This window comes from Pleurodeles waltl, chromosome 9, assembly GCF_031143425.1.
Source record: "Pleurodeles waltl isolate 20211129_DDA chromosome 9, aPleWal1.hap1.20221129, whole genome shotgun sequence".
Taxonomy (NCBI): domain Eukaryota; kingdom Metazoa; phylum Chordata; class Amphibia; order Caudata; family Salamandridae; genus Pleurodeles; species Pleurodeles waltl.
The window spans coordinates 1,126,518,071-1,126,537,091 of NC_090448.1; the positions used below are offsets into that span (position 1 = coordinate 1,126,518,071).

Below are 19,021 nucleotides of genomic sequence, written 5' to 3' on the forward strand. Positions count from 1 at the left end.
TCAATGTTCCAAAATAGGCCTGTGTTCTTTGTGCCACAAGCATGCACTAAATCTCTCCACATCTGTTTGTTAAACTTCAGCTTGCTGATCTTCAGGGCAAGCTTATGCTGGGTCCTAACCCTGATCACATGTTCTCTAACTCTGGGCAACGTTTTCAGTTCTTTGAGCAGGATTTTCCTAGCAGCATGGCATGATTTATCAAACCATCCACTCTGGGTCTTACAAGGAGACCCACCACTGGGATTAATAATAGTTCTAATGGAGTTGTTTAATCTTTCCAGAGCATCAATCACCTCTACAGCTGAGGGGTTTTCTGACAGGAGAGTGCCTACAATCATATTAAAGGCACTTTTCACCGTGAGAGCTAAGACCTGGGGGATATCAACTTAGCGTCAGCGCATCCTGCAGCCTTGATCCTTCGCTTCCAACCTGGTAGATTCTATTACAGCAGGCAGAGGCTTGATGAAGGGGAAGTCAAAGGTCAATACGAGAGGATTGTGGTCGCTGTGATCCTGCATTTTGACCCCGCCTTGCTGTACAAGATGGCTCACTGAAGCAGTCACAAAAACATAATGAATTGTCGTACCTGCCTCCCCTACCAACAAAAGAGGGGGCCTGTCTCCCAGGGTTAAAGATCAATTCAGAGGTATTAATCAGCCCCATCTTTAGCAGAGCATTAATTACCGTCTCACCTCTTCTGTCCCAGGATACCTCAGTAGTGGTAAGACAATCGTCCCAGTCAAAAGGATTACCTATGGTAGGGTAACCACCAGCCTTAGCATTAAAGGCCCCTGCCACAATAACACAAAATTCATTCAAGACGGATTCCATCCTCAAAATTAAAAAAAAAAGTTTTTGTTTCACAATTGTTTATTTTGAAGAATCACAAAAGACAGAATACCACAGGGGTAAAAATTAGCATTTGTGGTAGTCTTTGAAAGAAAACATCAACAACGTTGTACATGCATAGTGCTGAAGTATACAGAAATTACACTTGACCTTCTATATGATGAGAAGACAGCGATCCCCATCCTGGTGGGAGAACCAGGAAGGCCTTTACTAGTAGGAGGAAAGCCATGTGGAGAGAAGGGGCGATAAAGCTCCTGTGCCAAACATATGGTGCCAGTGTTCAGAAGAGGATGTGCCCACCTGGCACAGTGAAGCACCGGGGCAGTGGAGGTCAAGAGACCCAAAGTTGCATCTGTGGGCCAAATAGGTCACCACTATTGATGAGGATGAGAAAGGGCATGCGGAAGGGAAGGTAAGGGCAGAGCGGAGAAGGGGGTTCCGTCGTAGAAGATCGCCAGATGAGAATGGCCTTGAGCGAGTTCTGCTGGGGAAATAGGCAGGTGGGTCCGAAGTCTATGATATAGAGTATCAATATGTTAGCAAAGTAATGGTAGTAGTATGAGAAAGAAGAGGACACTATGGAAAACAGTACAATACAGAATCTCACTCTAATGGATAACATAGATGATTCAGGGGAGATCAGATAGGATCGCAATAGCAGATACTGGGAGAAAAAAGAAGAGGAGGATGTAGGACAGATGGAGACGAAGACAGGGGAGTGATAAATAAAGGGGGGGCCGGGATAACAGATAGAGGGACAGGGACTCATGTTCGGATCAGAAGAGCGACTATGAGGGGGGTGGGGAGTGCTTATGCATGTGTGTGACCGAGGGAAGGTGAACAAAGGGAAGGGCGGATGAGTGGAAGGAAGAAGATAAAAGGGGGGATAAAGATGAGTAATGATGTGGGGACTAGCGGTTCACGGGGGTCGTCCTCATCCTGGAGAAAATCCATCCCCAATTTCAGTGTGTGCAGGACAGGAAAAAAGTGCTGTAATTTGACATCCTGACTACCAAACAGCATTATAAAAATTTACAATTAAAACATTGTATTTGTTAGGAAAAACCACCCAGGCAATTAAGGTGCCCTGATGATTGCTTCTAATATGATGTGGCCTATTTATCACACGAACAGCTGGAACAGCAAACCTTTGAAACCCATCCCATTCAGCTTCACCCTCCCACCATGTCTCTTGCAGCAGGATAAAATCAAAAGCAGAGATATACCCCACCCATATCTCATCCTGGAGCTTGGTATCATACCTTGCAATATTCCAAGAAATTAGTGATGCCAGGAACAATGTATCCTTATCGGAGGCCACCTCAGGGATAGGAGGAGGCTTAGGTCCCTTTGCACAACCACAGTGATACACATCTTGAACAGGGCAGCTAGCCAGACTAATGGGTCAGTCATTTACCTCTAAACCCAACAAAACAGAAAATCTGTTGTTCAGGCTAAGTAAAGGCTGGGCACTAAGCAATATAGCCACCCCTCGAGCACAAGAAATGTCTTGGTAAAATGTGTGTCTGTAGAAAAAACCCAAGGAAACTAACCAAATTGCATCACAAGAGGATGGGTCTATTAAACACGAAGAGATCAGGGGCCGGCCAACTCTGGGTATCTTTAGTTTACTGCAATGCAATCCCCTTTCCTGTTCTTAGCCGATCGGCCGGTCCACCCAATCCACTTAACAAACAAAATATCCTCGAAATCTTTAAAATTAAAATCACAATTTTTACCCAGCCAATGTCCAGTCTTGTTTTTCAGCTGCACTGTAGATTCACGTGAGTCATGTGATAACAAAGGTACATTTGTGAGGATTACAACTTAAGGAACACAATCCGGGGGTAGCTTCAAATGAGAACACAGAGCTAGGTGGGTGTTAGTGACCACTAGAATTCCTTATTGCAGGTGAATTCCTCTGAATAGGCCTAGTGATGTTAACATCAGTAACATTTTCTCTAACTGGAACCCCAGCAGACCCAGCAGTCTCAGCAACCACTTGGCAATGGGTACGAATGGCAGAGTTCCCCAAGGGGCAGCTGAGTGGTCTGATAGATTGGGTTCACATGGGGGGGTGGAGTAGCCAACAGAGGTGCTTCCTTATCTGAGAGAGAGCACACAAGACCATTACATCCAAGTGTGTTAGAATCGCGTGGTTGGTCTTGCCGAGCCCCCAGAGAAACCGCTGACTCTAAAGAGTGGAGTTTATCCCTCAATGATGCCAGGCAGAATTCTACCATCTCCTTAATATGACCCAGAAGTTTGTTTACAAAAAACAGTTGGTCCTGCCCTGGGCAAGAGCCCCCCTGGAAGCAAGGAGGGGCAACATGAACTGTAGAAACAGGGTCGGCTGTTTTTTTTCCCAGCTCTTTTTAATGGTCTTTTCTTTTTAGTCGGTGGACTACTGCAACTAGAGAGCATGGCCATGAAGTCAGTAGTATCACCTGTGCATCAGTCAGAGACTCCCCTAGTCGGATCATTATTCACTTCCATCTTAGGGGACCTATGTAAATTGTCCCTTGATGCAGGTACTATGCATCACCCATATCAATGTTCAAAGAGTCACTCTTTGTCATTCACTCATTTCTAGAGAGAGATGCCTCTTGGCCAACACTATCTCCTTGGAAACCACCCCCACAGCTTGGGCCAGAAAAGAGTCAAGGGCAGTACTGACAGGATTCTTACTACCCACTGGGAGGTCTTTACAGCATAATGGCCTTTTCTTCTCCATCAGAATCTGCCCCCCGGTACGCCAAGATAGCTGCACAAACAGCCCCCTACGGCTTGACCAAAGCAGGCTTGATCGAACTCAAAGTATAAATAAAAAGGGCTGTCACTCATCCAACAAGCCTGATCCGAGAATGAGCAGCTTTGAGGAGGGGCCCAGCCTCATCCAGCCGCGGACAGGTGCAGACGGATGTCCCGTGCGCTTCCCGTAAAGTAGGTCTCAGGTCCCAACTCTGTGCGTCCCCGGCATCCTGGCCGGCACACTGGGAAATATAGTGTGGAGCTCAGTCAAGGCCTCCCCCGCTCTGCTGTATGAGTGCGTTCTGTGCAGCGGGGCTCAGGTCCCAACTTTATGCGCCCCAGGCCTCCTGGCCGATACGCTGGTAATTGTAATGCAGAGCTCAGTCAAGGCCTTCCCCGCACTGCTGTATGTGCGTGTCCCGCGCAGTGGGTCTCAGGTCCTAACTTTATGCATCCCAGGCCTCCTGGCCGGCACTCTCAGAAATGTTGTGCAGAGCTCAGTCAAGGCCTCTCCGACTCTGCTGTATGTGTGTGTGTCCTGTGCAGCGGGCCTCAGGTCCTAACTTTATGCGTCTCAGGCCTCCTCGCAGCATGCTGGGAAATGTAGTGCAGAGCTCAGTCAAGGCATGTGTGTCCTGGCACGATCCTCTCTTAAAAGAGCCTGATGTTGTGCCCGGGAAGAACTGCTCCACGTAAACAATTAAGTTACTGATAGGCTACTGTGTGTTACCACGTTTTGTCTCTACATGTATAAGATCAGGGATATCATCACAAACAATTGGCACATCATTAAGAATATTGATCCCTCAATCAAACTCACATTGTTTGCCTTCAAAAGAGGCAAAAACATTAAAGACCACCTTGTTCATTCGGGAGTCAGAAACATTAATCCCAACACTAATACAGCATTGGAAAGTATGTGGGACCCACAACCTGTGAAAGGGCACTATGATTTGGTAACTATGTTGCATGTAAATACACTACGAATGCAAATTTGATTTTAAATACTTTTCGAAGTGTAACTCAAAAAATGTGATATACTGTATATGGTGTCCATATGTAGGACACACCTTAGAATCTGTAAAGACAAGGACATGTAAGCACCAAAGCAGGACTAAATGCAAAGTGTGAAGTGCTCTTTTGGTGGCACACTTTATAGAACAAAACCACACTATAGAGGGCATTACATGGCAAATTATTAATATGGCACATATCCCAGAGAGAGGTGGTGATCTCCTACAGATACCACATAAAATGGAATGAAAGTGGATTGAGTGTTGGACTAAACACTGTGGAAGAGTGGCACACATTTGTGGGTGGACTAAGCACATAAAAAAAAAACACATGGTGTTCTTTTCTGAATATTCCCCTTGACAATCATGTTGCGATTATGAATTGTAACAAGAACTGCTCACACATTATGTTGGACTACTGATGTAATTCTGGGTCAATATCGTTATCATAATTACATGTGTATAAGCTTTATTGATCATTATATTTATTTTTTCGTAATGGATTTATAATTCATCAGTTCTGCCCTAGAATCATCTACTTGCAATTCTTTTTTTAGGTCGAGAGCGCAAGCGCTTTGACCTGTTGTAAGTATTGTGGGCTTTTAACCACGCCCACCTCAGTCCCATGACTTTCATTTGTTTGTGGGCGTGCCTTTCAAAAATCACTCGTTATCCGTGGTAAATGCTTTTAGCTTGTTCCGCCTTGGGGTGGTTTGGTTATCGCCTTGGACACGAACCCTATTACATGGATAATTGCACGATTGCCGATATACTTCAGCATGGGCAAGCTACTTTTTTCTTTTGTCTGCACTTCGTGGCTGCCATGGCGCTCAGAGCCCAAACTTGATTGCCAGTATTATTTTTACATTACATGCACTCTGATCTGATTAGTACACATTCTTTGCAGTAGGCACATTAACCCTGTGTGATACATTATGATGACTCCAAACTTCCACTAGGTAAAAGTGTATTCTCTCTCCAGAAAGAACATTAACCCTTTGCGCTACCTTATAATGAGTCCAAACTTCCACTACACAAACGTACGTTCTCTCTCTAAAAAGAACATTAATCACTAGAGTTATTTTGACATTTTTATATTATATGCACTCTGATCTGCTTAGTACAACTTATTTGAGGCACACATATTATTCTGGGACTTGTAGTTTTATTTTTATAATGTGATGCAAGCTGGAAACCAGCCCTTTGAGTACTATTCGTAGAGTTGTCCAACTTCCTAGTTCGATGCGTGATTAGCTTATTTAGTTTATGTTTCAGCTTTGCATTCTGGGACAAAGTACAAAGCAGAAACCTGACTAGATGAACTACACATGTTTGAGTCTGTAAAACTTGAGTGTATGTGTATATTTATAAAACTAACCCAGAGGAGAGCTTACAGTTGATTATGATGTACAACGGTCAATATTTTATAATTAATATTTCAGTTCAAGACTGACTGAAGATCATTAATATCATGTGAGGTGGCTCTCCTCAAGCGTGTGAAAAATCATGTTTGTTTTGTTTGATTCCCCAGACTGCAGTAAAGGGACCGTGAGCCAATAAGCACACATTCTTAGAGTACAATTATTTATTCATTGCCCCGCGGGCAATGTTGCCTGTACCAACTGCCAAGTAAATATGTTTTGCACCTGGGAGTAGTTTGTGTTTTAAGGGTCTTGTTTAAAAAAAAATCAGCATATTAACCCTTTAGTTATATGCAGGACTACAGGAATTATGTGGCGGAAAGGAACAAAATATGCAGCAGGGTTGACCAATTAATGTGGCAAAAAAAAGTCCAGTTATGCATTCACAGTGCCAATAGCTCTAGCGCAAGTAAATGCGAGACCTATTGCTTGTTTCCTCATGCTTCCTTCCATTGATAGAGTGTCACAACACTTTTTCACTTAAGTCCGGCTCGGATGGGAGCTTTGAATAATAATTGTCCCTCCTCTTTGTCTAGCATGCAGTGCACGCATTTCCAAGCCTCGTTTTGGCCTGGGTCAGTGTCTCGGGGAAGCGCTTTTCTGCATCTTCACTCAGACACTGACTGAGATGCTGCACGCAGAGCTGGCTCGTGCGACGTGCACGAACATTGCTACTGCGGCGAGCTGAACAGCTTTCCCGCTTGCTGAGCCTCCCCCCAGTGACTAGATAGGACCCTGCCTCGGGCCACCATAAAATTCTGACCTATTTAGATCCCATGTTGGTGCCTTGTCCTTCAGGGGTGAGTGAAACTTATATTATTAACCTTTTTTTTAATACAACACATTAAGTTTTGGCATTCATGAATACTTTTGGATATACCCCCAAGATTTACCTGAGTAAGTAACCTTTTACTTTCCTGCACCCTTGGTGAGCGCTCTCGAGTAATCTTTGTGTATAATACTAAAGGCGGCGTAACTAAAGGTACAGTGATTGTTACTCCTAATTCTGACACATATCAGTGCCATCCCTCAAACTGAACCTTTCTTTACCTTCTTATATGTCCCTATATTGATTAGTCCTGATGAGCCCTGTAGCCACAACAGGCAGGGGCGTAGCTTGCCAGTAAGATTGGAGGGGGTGTGAGGTACAGATTTTCCAACACTCACCCTGGCACATAGTGTTAAATACATTATAGCACAAGCAGGGCACATTAGAGGAGCTCAAGGGCCAGTGGAAAGTGAAATGAGCGCAGATTAATAGGGGTACTAAGTGAGAGAAATTGTAATTTTTGTAAATTAACAAAACAATTTTAAGACTTTTAAAAACAGAGGTGGAGAGAGAGTGTATGTGTTTTTGTCTGTGTGTATGCAAAAATCTGACAGACACCTCCCCATAACCGACTGAAATCACCTGTACCACACTATTTACCAGAAAATACATTAGGGGGTGTAACCAAAACACCTTTCCCCCACCTGAAGCCGCGCCCCTGACAACAGGGTCGAAACGCCGTCGATACTGACTGGTCAAACAAACCAACTTTAAAGTCTTATCCAAGAAAAGGCGCAGAATTATCATTATCCCTGAATTTAATTAATACACATGGTTGATTGTAGTTTATGAAACACATACTTTTATTTTGTTTCTTTTTTGTTATATATATATATATATATATATATATATATATATATATATATATATATATATGAGAAAACAAACTGGTCCTGCTTCTGGCACGCTCTTTCATGTTGGTGCAGGTGTGAGGAATGGACCATTTCCTCTCATAAATCCAAAAACAAACAGTTGCAAGCAACTTCACCACCGCATTCGCACTCCAGGAGGAAGTTATTTCTTTTTATTGCAGTCAGGATTAAATCACCATCCTTCACCACCGACGCGTTTCGACCTACTGGTCTTGATCACAGTAACTTAGTCCTATCTCCATGTCCCCTATTTATAGTGTCTCTCCTATGAGTCCTATTAGTGCATTATGGGACATGTAGTCTATTAAAAATAAATTAAATGCTGTGCATTAAAAACCAAGCTCCACACCACCACAGAACGTGCCCAACACTACACACACATATATATATATATATATATATATAATATATATATATATATATATATATATATATATATATATATGCGTCTATTGTAAATTATTTATACCTATTTGGTTCCTTTTTCACTTGTGACATGTTGCATTTCTCCTATGGAATCATTTGTGAATTGCGTTTTTCAACTACATGATTGAGACTATATATCATAAAAACAATACCTATGACTTTGGGTGATGGCTTTTCTTTTCTATTATTTGTAGTAGTTTTCATTATTTATGTGAGCATAACAATTGTGTAAAGCCATTGTTTCTTAAGAGTATTGGAGGCCGAGGTTCCCATGGAGTAAGGGTGGCCCTTGTGTTTTTTATCAGATGTTTGAGTGTCTTGAAGCATCCAGGGCAGGTCATGGGCTCCAGGCTATCCAAGTGTAAAGCAGAACATCTGCAGATTCTAAATTTAGTGGGTTTGCTATTTTCATGTGATCTACTCTGCATATAATTTACAGTGTCTTCAGTGGCAGTGCAGGTTGGGCATCTCGGTCAAACATCATCAGATAAATTCATATTTTTTAAATGTGGCTTAAATGTAGTCCTTTATTAATGACTGTAATATGTCAGGGTGCTTTACAACTACCAGTTCATCGAAATGACCCCAAACAAATAATTCATTATATATATATATATATTTTTTAATAATGAGTGAGGTAATACGTCAGAGGATAGATGAGGCACGCGACTTGTTTGTTGAAACAGCGACAAGTACTGGGTTTGATCCGTATGGTAATAAGGAGGGAAGAGTACAAGGGGCATTGCCCCTAAAGCAACAATTGTGGCAACTGGAGAAATTAAGGAGGAAAGAGATAAATAGAGCCTGGGAAGTGATTTCGTTAAATAATTATATCGAGATTGGTCGGGTCCCACAGGGCCTACGAATTTTTATCACTCCAACACATTCCAACCCACACCCTAAGCTATTGGAAGAATGGTCGCATTTAATGGCAGCAACTTGTAAAAGCATGTTAGAACTCTTATCTAAATATGCGGAGATGGAACTAACACAAACTAGCGAGGAAATTGAGAAATTAAAGACAAATCTTGAACAACATGAGACACAAGATGAGATTAAGAAATTCTGTGAAGAAATGGAGGCACGACTCAAGAAATATGAAGATGAAATAAAATTGAAGAAGAGAAGAAAATTCTTGCGGGACAAAAATGACTATGCAACAGGACGCGTCTTAACATTCAGTAGACGATATAACCAAGCCAGAAAGGATTATAGACAAGGTGAAGCCCTACGACGACAGGAGATGTCCTCATCTGTATCAAGTGTGGAGAACATATCAGACCTGGAAGAGACCCCGGGCCCAAGTACATTGGTGGGTCAACCATTTACTACGCTGGAAGAGTACCGTTTTTTACAGATGAGCTTAAGACCGCAGAGGAAACATCCAAGAGACAGAGGCGAAAGCGCAGGAACAAAAAGATCAGGAAAGGGGGCAGGTCAACAAGAAAACGACAAACTGGCTGGCAAAAATGCACGACAGACCAGGAGGAAGAAACAATGAAGGATAGAGAGTTGACAATAGTCAATATTTCATCTCATACTTTATCACAGGATTAACAATCGGTACTGAAATTAGGGTTATCATTTTGCCCGACAGCCAATTTCAATTATACAAGAACACAAATTGATGTTTTTCATCTGATAAGGAAATTGAAGCTAATGAAAATCTTTGCGCAACAGAAGGATGGAACCGCAACACATACAACAGAAGCAGATTTTGAGGAGGTTGCTCCAGCATTAACGATTAGCGATATAGATGGTTTAGCTACTCTACGAGAACTGGAGATAGGAGAAAGGACATGGGTGACAGATATTGAATTATTAAATGACTTAGACCTACAAACAGATTGTGCTAGTGGCAGCAATTTTAAAGCTAAATCAAGATGTAATCCAGTTTTGCCACATGACAACATTGACGCCTTTCAAGAGGCAGTGACCTTTGATTTGCTTAAATTATGGAAGAGGACAAAGGATGTTTTTGCACAAAATCTAACAGCAGGCCAACGAACTGCACTAACATCCCTTAAAAAAGCAACCTCATTTGTGATAAAGCCAGCCGATAAGGAGGGCAATGTAGTGTTGTGGGATGCTACAAAGTATCAACAGGAAGTAAAGAGACAACTGTTGAATCCAGGCTGTTATGAGATATCGACAATGTCAGCTTACCGGCATTCTATAAGTAGGTTCCATGATTTGCTCTTTGAAGGCGTCAGCAGAGGTCTGCTCTCAAATGACGAGTATATGTTTTTACTGGTACGGAAACCAGTAGTACCTTGCTTCTATCTGTTACCCAAGATTCACAAGGATATTGAGAACCCTCCAGGTCGACCTATAGTGTCAGCAAGAGGTAGTCTATTGGAGAATGCTTCCATCTATTTAGATTATTTTTTTAGTCCTTATGTATTTAATTTAAATTCCTATTGTAGAGATACTACAGATTTTTTAATGAAAATACAGGATATTCCTTGGCAAACTGATTATATCATGGTAACTATAGATGTAGTATCGTTATATACCTGTATCCCACATGAGAAGGGAATTCAGGCTTGCCGACATTTTTTTAGGGACAAACCGATCAGACTCTTGGAACACTCTGAACTGCTTCTAAATATGTTAAGATTTTGTCTCGAAAACAATTTCTTTTTGTATGAGGATCAATGGTATAGACAAACAACTGGGACGGCGATGGGAAGTTGCTTTGCTCCCAGTTATGCCTGTCTATTAATGGGGTGGTGGGAAACGCAATTGGTGATGTCAGATGAAAATGTGAAATGGTTTCAACATATTATATTTTGGACACAATATATTGATGATATATTTATGATATGGGAAGGTCCAGAATCAATATTGTATGATTTTCTGAATTCGTTACCAAACAATGATCTGAATTAGCATTTCTCTTATAAAATACATAAACAGGTGATGGAATTTTTAGATATAGAGGTTAGTGTAGAGAAAGGTACGCTTCATACCAAACTATTCAGAAAGAGTACATCTGGAAACAGCATTCTACACGCCTCAAGTCACCACCCACCTAATGTTAAATGGAATATACCCTACGGGGAATTGTTAAGAGCTAAGAGAAATTGCAGTACCCCGCAAAGTTTTGAGAGAGAACAATTAACAATGATACAGAGATTTAGATCTAGGGGATATCCACATAAAATAGTGAAGAATGCATGTCGCAAGGTAAAAGAAGTTCAAAGAGCTGAACTATGGATTCCTAGAAAGAGAGGAGAAGATATCAATACCCCGAGATTTGTGACAGGATTTAATGCATATTCTTCAGAAGTTAGAAAGATCCTCATGAAACATTAGCATCTTATTAAGGGTGACAGAACAATTGGTCAGCTAGTGAGTCGCACTCCAATGATAACTTATAAAAGAAGCGGCTCTTTGAGAGATATTCTCGTACACAGTTACGCAAGGAAGACAAAAGGAACTTTCCTAGACAAACATCAAGGTTTCTACAAATGTGCCAAGTGTAAATCGTGTAGATACAGTTCTAATCGTAAGCAATATGTGCTACCCACGGGCAGACGAGTGAACATTAAGAAATACATAAATTCCAACTCAGATTTCGCTATTTATGTAATAGAGTGCCCATGTGGATTGCAATATGTCGGAAGTACCATCTTTCCTCTGAAAAAACGTATTCTTGAGCACTGGAGAGCAATATTGAATAAGGATGCTGCTTATCCAGTAGCGCGACACTGTAATCTTAAACATGAGGGTAAAGTAGAGAAGATGAAATTCTTTGGGATTGACAGGGTCCTGGGTACTATGAGAGGAGGGGACAGAGAAAAACATTTAAGGAGATTGGAGTCTGAATACATTATTCAGCTAAATAGCCGTTATCCTTGGGGAATGAACAAGGACGAAGAACTTTCTGTCCATATTGGTTAGTCTGTTGGTGGAAAGGCAGGGGAAAATTGTAATAATCCCATATTAGGTTATCTTTTATTTTAAAAAGGCCTAAATAAATATTATTTTGATGATTAACTGGTTTATAGAGTGGCTCTTCCAATTATTTGCATTACTGTTTATTACATATCAGTATTACTCCAACAGGGGATGTTACATTTAATAGACAATTAGAAATATAACATTATAATTTGGAATTTTGTTATTCACGGAGGAAGGAAAAAGGGAAAAAGGGGAAAAAGAAAAAAAAAGGGGAAAAAGAAAAAAGGATTTTTTCTATGTCTATGGATAAGTGGATATATAGTAAGTGGGAGGGGCCACATTTTTGTTGTATGTTTGTAAAAAAGGGCCAAAGAAGAAGACCGTGATGGTTGAAACGCGTTGCCCTATGTTTTGTTTAATGGAATTTCTGAAATAAACCAAGGCCAGTGACTTGCATGGAGTGCCTAAGTTTGATTTTCTTTTGGAGTGGATACAAAATGGGTCCTGTGCCCATTTACTGAGCACCAACCTCGTCAGGCAAGCGCTGGAAGAAACACAGGACTGCTCTTCAGTGATATATATATATATATGTATATTTATACACACACACACACACACATACATATACATACATACATGTATATACATACATACACATATATGCATACACACAAACACATATTTAACACGAAAATGCAAGATTTTCCATAAAAGTAGAATTTATTTTCAATGCGTACGGTAGGATATCACTGAGACAAAATGGTGCTGGTGTAGATGTACTTAAAAAGCAATACAAACCACACTTATGCAAGAATAACAAGTGGTGATAGAGATATAATTATTAGGAAAATTCCATTGTTTTTGTGTTGTACAGAAAATGCCAGTATTTATGGGCAAATCTCAGTGTTCCCACCTGTTTCAGTTGGCGTTTCAACCAGGGTATAATAATCCAATGGTCACAATCAGAATTATATACAGGAGGTTAGTTATGAGCATCTGTCGGTTGGGTGATGGACTGAAATTTAATTGTTTTAAGAAGCAAAATTAACCCAACAAAGGGCAAGTGCATGCAACTGGGACATCAAGAAAAGAGGAGAAAGCTGGGTGTTAATTTAATCGTACCCGTGTGCTCAGAATTGAGTAATTCGGGAAAGAGGATAAGTAAAATTGCACTACTTGTGGCTGACAAATAAAATTTCCCCTCTCCCTCTTTCCAGAATTGCTCAATTCGGAACACATTACAATTAAATCAGTACCTAGTTTGTAAAATGTATGGAACATGTGCATAATGATATGTTTTGCTGAAGTCCATAGTCTAAAATGAATGAATATTTATGATAGCACTAAGATCATCTAAACTTTAGAACTACAGAGTTGTGGGATCACGACACATCGGGTAAAACTCTTATTGAGTACTGATACAACAGATGTGCGGGCATAAACCTCCTGCTCCAACGTCTTATCTCCACTGTCCCTCCCCACATTCCAATTCCCGCCACAGACACCATTCCTTATCCATGGCTATGCGGAGAAAAAACAATTGAGAGGTAGAACCCAACACATCTTTTCCCTTATAACACATTACTACGTAATGAAATGCATAATGATAATATTCACAACTATATGCACAAACTAAGACAAATAGGATTGTAATGTCTATTTCATATATTCTAATAAGAATGAAATAAAATTGTAACAAGAATACATCCTAAAAGATTGGATACAGAAAATTTCAAATCTCTTGCATTTCCTGTGTAAAAGAACATCAAACATGAATGTGACACTGAACCAAGAACATATTCGTGAAATATATTTGGCAGTTTCTTTTCTCTTGTACACTTCTCACGCACTGAACCCCTCCGTTTTATCTCTCTTCATTCTTGTTCATCTTATTTCCATCTTTTCCCTTCACGACACGAGCCACAGGCAATTCGCCTTTATTCCACCACTTGCCATACTCTAGTTTTTCATCACACTCTTTCTCACCTCCCAACACTCTTTTTGGACTCCCCTTCAAGTATAATCATCGAAGTTATGATTCTCACATAATCTCCTAAATCAACTCTTGTCACTCTAGTGTGTTTGTCCACATACTTGTTTTGAGCATCTATTCTTTTTCTGCCAACATATTCTACCATGTGCTTCTAAATGGGAAATTTTCCCATCCACTGTCTTGTCCGTTTAGATGCGGAAGCCCTCCCTCTCAGCAATACAATAGGTGACACACCATTATCCGCATTAGGAGTAGTACGTACCGACCAGAGTGGCTTCCTTAATTCTACTTTACAGTTTAGTCTATTTGTTCTGGCTAAATGTATGTTTTCCTTTATAACTCTATTAAATCTCTCAATCAGACCATTACTTCTGGAGTGATATAAAGAAGTTTTAGTACATTAATTCCCCAAAATTTCAAAAATTCAGTAAGTGTGCAGGCGTGAATTGACAACCACTGTCTGTTAGGATTTCATCTGGTATACCTTCCTTATCAATAATGGATTCTAAAAACTCCATGACTTTTAGGCTCCTTGGAACCTTCATAAATTTCACTTCAGACCAGCAGCTATAAAAATCCACTACTACTATGCCATATTAAGATACACCACCTGAACCAACCATGGGTCTGATTATATCAATTGCTAATTTACTACAAGCCTTATTAGGTACTCTTATAGCTTCTACAGGACTTGGAAGAGTGATCTGTGATTTATCAGTAATCGCACAATTCATACAATCCCTTTCATAATGTTCTACACTTCTGTCCAGTCCTGGCCACCAAATATTCTCCCAAATTCTCCTTTTTATTGCTCGCATACGTATAAGTCCTTCGTGGGCCAAAGCTAACACCCTGTTCCTCATTCCCTCAGGTACCACTAGAACATTTGAAAGATGTCAAAGTCCATTGACAATATATAGCTCTTGAAAAACTTGTTTGTATGCTTCACTCAATTTCTCTTTGGATTTCCACTCGACAATCCTCGAAGGGTGCCTCCCTTCACGTTTATGAACTGTTCATCAGCCTCACATGCGACTTTCCATTCTTCCTCTGATAAGGCACCTTCAGAATGGCCTTCAACCGTGCATACTAACAATGCATCATCCTCATTCAAATCTTTTCCCTTTACCTCCTAATCCAGAGATAGAAGATGAGAAAGGCAATAAGCAAGTACATTCTTTGAGCCTGGAACATATTCCACTCTATAATAATTTTCCTGAAGTCTGTTCTGCCATTTAGCTATTCTGGGAGTGGCTGTTGTCCCCCTTTAGTGGTGAATAGTTGTACAAGAGGTTTGACTCCACGCGTTGGAGGCCTCACGTTTCACCAACACGGTGCGAATATACTTCCAGCCCAACCGATACTCAATTCCCGTAAGGTGATCGCGATCGCTCATAGACAGCGTGCACAAGCGAAAGGCGTGCAGGGAGCTCTATTTTCTCCTTATCGCTGGGTCAATGCCCTACTGAAGCGCAGTCGACCGCCAGGCTTGAACACTTCCTATTAGCTGAAGAACACAGCAAGACATGTGGGAATAGCTCGCCCTGCTGCACATACCCCTCGTCACCAATACAGAGTTGCAGGCTCAACGCACATCAGGTAATCGCTTATTGAGTACTGGATACTACAGGATGTCCAGGCATAAACCTCCTGCTCCAACGTCTTCTCTCAGGTGTCCCTCCCACATTCCAATCCCCACTACAGACAACATTCCTTCTCCATGGCTATGTAGAGAAAAACAATTGGGAGGTAGATCCCAACAAAAACCCATTGAGGTGGAAGACAAATAGGAGCTTATCAGATGCACAATGTCATACACCCGAAGATCAGGTGGTTAGGTATTTACTTGAGTGTAATGGCAAAGATATTTGCTTTACAGGGCCTGCAACAAAGACAGAGCCACTCCCTGTAGGAAAACTAAGGGTTGGCCAGTGAAGCATCTGTGGGATGTCTTGAAGTGTCTGTCCCAGTACACTAAAGAAGCAAAGCTAGGGAGGAAGGGCTTTCTACGTGAAGGCCATAGTCCTGCAGACAATCGGATATACTGCAGATAGCCATAGAGGTTCAGACAACCATAGAGGATGCCGACAACCATAGAGGCTGCAGACAACCATAGAGTCTGCAGACAATCATGGAGGGTAGTGGGAGGCCAATAGAGAGCATATCTGTCAGGTAGGATATGGGTGCAATTTGGAGCATATGGGACTGAAGGTCCTCCACTCTGCATCAACTGCAAGCATCAAACTAGATACAGGAAGGCTAGCACAGAAAGGGTTGCAGTTCGATTGAATTTTACCATAGAAAATAAGGATCTGTGTGAGAAGGTGAAAAAACAAATAATGCGATGTTTATAACAGATAAGAGCCAGTAATATTTGTATTGTTGTAAATGGCTACCACAGGAAGCCATTAACATTTGTCCCTGCATTTAACATCACAGAAGTGAAAATACAGGTTTTGAATGCAGTGTTTTGGCGGCGCTGAGTCACCACCTACCCCTGGTATCCAGGGATCCAAGGGAGCTTCGCCTACCCTAGGTCTGCTGGGACCCGAGGGGAATGATGGTTGATGGTCCAACTCCTCTGCTGCTTCTGTGTGGAATTCTGGGAGAAGGTCTCACACAGAAGGAGGGCCATGCGCGCATGTAGTTTGTGAAGTCACAATTTAGTATTTAGTTGAATTTCGAGGCTGCAATACGTACATGTAGTTCCCAGCAGACTTTGCACCCCAACTTAACCACCTCAATGTCTCTTGTCTTGCAGATGGAAATTCTCTGTGAACACCAGCAGATCCGGCTTCTAGTGGATGGACATCAGCTCTGCCACTTTGCCCATCGAGTGCGACAGATTAAGACAGTGACTGCATTAAAAATCACTGGGGACGTCAGGCTTACCAAAGTAGCATGAAGAGGACTCTGATGGAGGGATTACAAGAAGGAAAACACAAAACTTGTCTCAATAATGTTACCTTAACTGCACTCGGAATTCTTCGTTGAGTTACTTAAATATACTGGGCCAGGTGCAGGTCCACTGGGGAAGTGTCAGCCTAGTGCTGCAGACCACAGTAAATTTCCAGTTATTGTGTACAACTGCTGTCACATAGAACAACGAGGCTGGCTTATGTTTACTAAAAAGGACAGCATTGTGTTTGTGTAGATTCTTGGCAGCCTTTTTGTTTGCCAATGGTTGTAACAACCATGGTACAGTCATTGATTTCATTTGCGGTACAGGAGTGAGTTGATTTTTTATTATTATTATTCATAATTTTTGTAAAATGCTACTAATCACCATAAAGTGACCTCAGGGCACTTTGGGATTGAGTACATAAGAGGAAGTGCTGGCTGGAGTGAATGGGTACCAGTCAGTCATCCCACAGAGACCTTCAAACTCCTGTCACTTTAAGAGGCAGGTTTAAAAAGTCGCTAGTGTGATGGCCCTCCCTCAGGACAACCTGACCAAGGCATTTCTTTAATTGTGGATGAGTAGTTACTAAGCAATGATACATACAGCTTGTAAGCAGAGGAACAATTCCCTTTTTTATTTCTGTTCACAAGCAGTCACAATATGGCAAGTGATACACACATTGGCCTCTCCATTCTAATGAGAATGTCTTGTTTACATTTGCAAAACTTGCCCGTGTAAACACTAGCCATATCATTTAAAACTGGACCACTGAGTGAGTAGAGTTACTATGACCTAAACATCCAGGACACAAATATAGCTCATAGTGCAACCATAGTAAATCCATATGACGACATACAGTGGATCATCTTCGTTTAAGTGTAATGATTTAAAATGTGGTCAGGGTCTCACAAATTTTACTTGAGCTTTTTTTCCTTCAAGGTGCATTTTAACATTCCCAAAATTACTGTTTTTTGTAATCTGTTTATTGAGTTTTATTAAGTAAGAAGTAAAGAGCACATCACACTACAATCTACATTACATGAGGTCGTCCATATTGCATGTGCAGGATATAGAAATATAGAAATTAGTGACGCTCTCCTCTCATGGGAGGGTCATGTCATTACAACAGGTGGCAGAGGGGCCAAACTGACAGGAGGCGATTTCATCAATGAGGATGTTCCAGACCTATCTATAAGCGTCCTTGGAGTGCTCAAACTAACTTGGGCAGGCCACCTTCGATGTGTTCAATTACTCAAACACCTAGAGGAGAATATGCGCGGGAGAGGCCGGCCTGTTCCCTACATTACATCCTTAGGACCAATCCTCCTGTCATTATTATTCTTATTATTATGACATTTGAACATGGGATTTTGTCCTTTTAACTGTTTGTTTTTCTAAGCAAGTTTGTATCTATTAGTAAAATATTTGTTTAAAAGTTTAATTAAAAAATCCTGAAATCCACCAACCATTGTGCTGCATTTTGCATGCTGCTTAATATTGAAAATAGTGGACTGAGGGGGTCATTTATGAAGCGTCTACCTAGCTCTGGAGCATGCAGATGAATTACACCAGATGGGAGCTGCGATCAAACATTACTTTATTCCTCAGCATACACTAACAAACTGTGCATTTCATCATACTTTCCACTAACCACACCTTAACACCTCTCTGTACGTTACATATTTCCTGTTCAAAGTCTGTCCAGAACTACGAAGATTCTAGTGTGCATAATATCAAAATGCTACAATTTCGATGTTGGTGGTAACATGTCATCCTCTGAAAATTGGTGTATGTCTTTTCTACCAACCTCCTCTAACCCATGCCTCAGAGCTCAGAGGGTACAAGTGTTGCCGCCATCTAGTGTACTCCACTGCAGTGAGACCACCAGCATGAGGCAGCAGACATGATATCCGAAGGCCTGTCCTTTTTGGGTTGGGGCTTCAAACACAATGTCCACTGTGTTTTTTCTTTGTTGTGATAGAAATAATAATGGATGTCCCCCAAACACTTGGAGAAAATTAGGGGTTTGAGGCAGTACACTCAATAAATAAATAAGATA

General features: G+C 41.2%; 1 protein-coding gene across 1 annotated transcript in view; it reads left to right on the forward strand.

The window, feature by feature from the left end:
* The window catches only part of LOC138260415 (galectin-related protein-like), a 47,774-nt gene extending 29,415 nt beyond the window's left edge, over positions 1-18,359 (forward strand). The window contains exon 4 of the mRNA XM_069208875.1: positions 16,822-18,359. Within this exon, the coding sequence (XP_069064976.1) occupies positions 16,822-16,965 (144 nt within the window). The 3' untranslated portion in view covers positions 16,966-18,359. The remainder of the gene's footprint in view (positions 1-16,821) is intronic.
* Positions 18,360-19,021: the final 662 nt, after the last annotated feature.